The 5021-nt window shown below is 36.1% G+C and overlaps 2 protein-coding genes across 2 annotated transcripts; both read right to left on the minus strand.

Moving 5' to 3' along the window:
- Positions 1–1484: 1484 nt before the first annotated feature.
- LOC106305612 lies at positions 1485–3528 on the minus strand. Its single transcript, XM_013741970.1, has 4 exons — positions 3110–3528; positions 2486–3008; positions 2300–2399; positions 1485–2218 (listed from the first exon to the last, which is right to left on the minus strand). The coding sequence occupies exons 2-4, from the start codon at positions 2809–2811 to the stop codon at positions 1535–1537; spliced, it is 1110 nt and encodes a 369-aa protein (XP_013597424.1). The 5' UTR covers positions 2812–3008; positions 3110–3528; the 3' UTR covers positions 1485–1534.
- LOC106302718 lies at positions 2812–5021 on the minus strand (the record flags this gene model as incomplete). The annotated part of the gene is given in 2 exon segments (XM_013739173.1): positions 2812–3008; positions 3110–5021. Coding segments are annotated over 2 exon segments (2109 nt in total), but the record flags the coding sequence as incomplete, so codon positions are not given.

The following is a 5021-nucleotide window of genomic DNA, read 5'->3' on the forward strand; positions in this document are numbered from 1 at the left end:
CAAGGTCTCTGATTGAGCTTTTCAGAATTTGTTCCCACTGAAAACGAACTTGACTGTGATGCTTAGGATCCCAATAGTATTGTTGCTACAACAAAAACAGAGTTAATTAGAATAAGGTGAGAGCTTATACAACTATATCAACCAATAAACAAAGTAAATCTAGAGAAGCTACCAGAAAACTAGTCCACCAAGCGACCTTCTTCTCATCTGGCACCATTCTGTAGGTCCACCATGGTCCCCAAAAGTTTGACTGATATGTTGACACTACATCTTTCCGGATGCAATCGTCTATCCCAAACCTATGAAAAAAAAGCACCAAAACATTTTGTTAGATGAGACAAAGACCAATGTAAACTCAAAGCATTACAATAGCCCTTAGACCTAGTACAAGACCACTGTCTGAACCATAGCTCAAATACAAAACTTAACAAATAAATTAAACACTCAAACACATAATTAAAAATACAGTCGTTTTAAACAGACGTTATCAAGTCAACAAATCATCTTTATCCTTTAGTTCCTGTCTGAACTAATAACTCAAAAGACAGAACTTAAAAAATAACTCAAACACTAAAACGACAAACAAATAACTGAAACACTGAACTCACCATAAAGTTCCATTGGGCCTTTGTGGATGGAGAAGAGGCATGTTACGTCTCTCTGGTGCACTCATCACAGCAGCTAAGCTTGGAAGTGGATGTCGAGACGCAGACGAAGCCGGCCTGGTCGCTCCAGGAGGAAGAGAAGCGGACGTAGCAGGCCTGTTCAATCCAGGAGGAAGACAAGTTTGACGGCTCCTCTTAGCTGGCCCTGAAGAAGAACCACGTAGGATATTCATCTGCAAAAGAACAAAAAAAACATTACAAATACTTGAACATTACAAATATGGGTTGTACATTGACCCCAACCCTAAAACGAAACAGAACATGAAAATTAAAAACCCAGAAGATTGACCCCTCAGATTTCAATATACGAATCTAAAAGGGAAACAAATAAGAGATTTCTGACCTTAAACAGAGGAACGTAAGGAAGAGAGAAAGGATACTGAGGGTTAGCTTTTTTTTTTTTTTAAATTGACTGTGAGAAAGGATAGAGATTGACTGTGAGAAGAGGACAAGATAGATACGTAATATTTGTAGGCGGAGCAAACAAGTAGATTAGCTTCCTTTTTTTCAATTAATAAATCAAGTGGCTGATATTGGTTTAGCCGGGAAAACAACCCGGGAAGTGAAAAATTTCGTGATTACTTTCTAATTTTTAGATTGTTACCAATCTACTTGTCGCTATTTGTTTCTACGGGAGTTATATACCCGGGAAATTACTCCCGCCACTTAAGAATTTTGTGGTTAGTATTTTACAATAATACTATTAATAATTAAATAGGAATTTTGATAAAGTTTAGCATTCAAAGATAAATTAAAAACAATATTAAAACAAAGGAATTAAGTTAAATACATGACAAATTATTATTTGTTTTTTTATTTGTTTTAGAACACATACATTATTTTCTTAACCATTTATTCATACAATATTATTAGTCCGAATGCGAATCTGAATCAGAATATTCGTCATACTGATCGATAAAATCATTTTCAGATAAATATTCATCTTCTGGATTAATCATTGGCATCGGTTCGTAATTTGAATCATCTTGGACTGCATGTGCTTCGACTCGCACAATATTAGTGGATGGTATCACATGATCAACAATATTGTTTTGTATTGCATTTTGAGAAACTTCTTTAGTTTCAAAAAATCCTCTTGGCATAACTTTTATTGTTGTCCACCATTCTTCTCTTCTTGATCGTAGACGAGGATAAGGAACATAACATACTTGATCACATTGTTCTGGTAATATAAAAGGATCGTACTTGTCATAATGCATTTGTGGGCAAACATCAACAATGCCAGATGGATGTCTTCGTATTCCTTGATCGATGTTGAACCAATGACATTTAAAAATCATGGCTTTTAACCCAACGGCACCATGATACTCTATCATGAATATTTCTTCGATAAGTCCAAAATACTCGGTCTCAGTAGTTCCAGGAACACAAACACCAAAATTCATTGTCTTTTTATTTTGTCCATGGCTTTGTGTGTGGTAATGATATCCTCTCGAATAATACATAGGCCATGACGTGATTTGGTGCTTTGGACCTTGTACAAATTCCAACATCCACAATGGAAATTCAAATGATTTGCTAGCATTGTTAATCTGCATATATTTCTTATTTAATAGCTGAGATAAAAACATGTATATAATATGTTATAACATGTATATAACTTTCGCACTTACGTAATCTTTACACCACATTGCAAATTTTTCATCTTTTGCTCTTGTCATATCGTTAGAAGTTATGTTTGGGTGGTTATCCATCATATATTCTTCAAACATCCTGCGTATATATTATTGGTTTTCTAGATATCCATTATATATTCATAACCATCTACGTCATTATTAATTATAAATAACATAACATACCTCTCATATGGTTCAAATACTTCACAGTTGAGCAATAAAAATGTCTGAAGAATATTATAATCTTCATCATTTAACCATGCACTACTTGATTTTCCACTGATTCTTCCTTCTTGCTGGAACATTATTGGAACATCAAGATATTTGTAAGTGAATCTGATTTCGTTGACATCTTTTTCAGGGACTTGAACTGTTGAAGGTGCAATATAATTATTTGTCACGTAAGAAATTTCTTCATTCACACACTGAGCCACTATTGATCCTCCGATCCTGGCTTTGTTTTTAACCTTTTGTTTCAGATGATACATGTATCGTTCAAACGGATACATCTACCTATATTGGACCGGACCACCTAGTAAAGCTTCATCTGGGAGATGGACAGGTAGATGTTCCATCACATCAAAGAATGCCGGTGGAAATATTTTTTCAAGATTGCAAAGCATAATTGCAATATTTTCTTTCAGTCTAGCAACATCTTCAATCTTCAAGATTTTGGCAGATATATCTCGAAAGAAGAGTGCGATATCTACACAAATTGAACAAATAAGAATATTAATTAAAAATATTCAGCAAGAGTATTATATCTTTTTGGCAAAAAAAATAATAATTATTTCAAATATTGAATACCTGAAATTGCCGTATGAACAGGTTTTGGAAGAAGTTCCGCAAATGCAATTGGGAGAAGTCGTTGCATGATGACATGACAGTCATGGCTTTTTAATCCTGATATCTTTCCACTGTTCAAATTAACACAATGTGAAAATTTCGAAACATACCCATCTGGAAATTTAATATCGGTCTTCAACCATGTTAGAAATTTTTCTTTGCCTTCCTTCGACAATCTAAAGATTGGAATAGGCACTCTTCCATCTTGGGAAATCTCTAACTCGGGTCTTCTGCAAAACAAAGGGAGATCCATCCTTGAGTTTTTGCTATCCTTTGTCTTCCCAGGTACATTTAGCACTGTGTTAACCAGATTATCAAAGAAATTTTTTTCTATATGCATAAAATCAAGATTGTGTCGAAGAAGTAGGTTCTCCCAATAAGGTAACTCCCAAAAGATCCTCTTCTTCACCCAATTATGATCAACACCATACCCTTCAATAGATCGAGTAGGATTGTCATGTCCTTTGCCTCCACAATCAACTGTTTTACGCAGTCCACGTATATTATTTATTCTTTCATGTAATATTTCCTCTCCGTTTAACCATGGTGGAGGATCATCATGGACAGTTTTACCTTTTAAGAAATCTTTAACATTCCGCCTATAAGGATGTCCTTCAGGCAAAAACTTTCTATGACAATCAAACCAACTGTGTTTTTTACCGTTTGGTAACCAAAACGAATTGGTCTCATCCATACAATACGGACAAGCCAACCTTCCATGGGTCATCCATCCAGATAACATCCCGTATGCTGGAAAATCGTTAATTGTCCACATCAAGGCCGCTCGCATCGTGAATTTTTCTTTTCGTGAGACATCGTAAGCCTCCACCCCTTCACTCCATAAATTTTGTAATTCTTCAATCAACGGTTGCAGATATATATCCAAGCTTTTCTTTGGATGCTTTGGCCCTGGCACTAATATAGAGAGGAAGAAATATTCCCTTTTCATGCACACTCCGGGGGGTAAATTGTATGGTGTCACGATGACGGGCCATACAGAATATGATTGTCCATTCATACCAATTGGATTAAATCCATCGGTTGATAAACCCAGATAAACATTGCGACTCTCAGAAGCAAAATTAGGATATACCTCTTTAAAATGCTTCCATGCTCTTCCATCTGAGGGATGATGCATTTGTCCTTCGGGGGACACATGTTCAGCATGCCACCTCATTTGTGAAGCTGTCGTTTCTGATTGGTACAATCGCTTCAACCGATCCGTAATAGGCAGATAAAACATCCTTTGCTTTGGTATTTTCTTCCCTGATCGGCCGACATTTGGTTCATAACGGTCTTTTTTACAAAAGCGACAATGTAGTAACTTACTATCTTCCCCTTTCCAAAATAGCATACAATTATCCTCGCACACATCAATCTTATGACATGGCAACCCTAGAGACCGCGTTAACTTCTTTGTCTCGTAGTACGATTTAGGCGCAATATTAGGCGACGGAAGAACAGCTTTAAAGGTTTCAGTAATTTCATCCAGACATTCCTCTGAAAGATTAAAATTGGTTTTCCAATTCATCACTTTTGAGGCCAAATACAGTTGAGAAATTTCATCAGTACACCCCTCGTATAAAGGTTGATTTGCCGCTTCTAACGCTTGAAAAACAGCATCATGTTTTTCTTCGTAAGCTGGCTCTTGGACGTTTTCTGGAAAACTAGCATCACCGGGTAACATATTAAAATCTGTATTGGAATCATGGTACTGATCCTCCATTGGAACATTGTTAGAATAATCACCCCATGGTTCATGCTCCATCACATGATGACTTCCTGATGCTTCACCATCATTGTATTGCCAATTTTCTCCGTGATGCGTCCACAAGTAATAATTTTCTGTAAATCCTTTCAACATAAGATGTTT

The sequence above is a fragment of the Brassica oleracea genome, chromosome C7 (genome assembly GCF_000695525.1).
Source record: "Brassica oleracea var. oleracea cultivar TO1000 chromosome C7, BOL, whole genome shotgun sequence".
Taxonomy (NCBI): Eukaryota; Viridiplantae; Streptophyta; class Magnoliopsida; order Brassicales; family Brassicaceae; genus Brassica; species Brassica oleracea.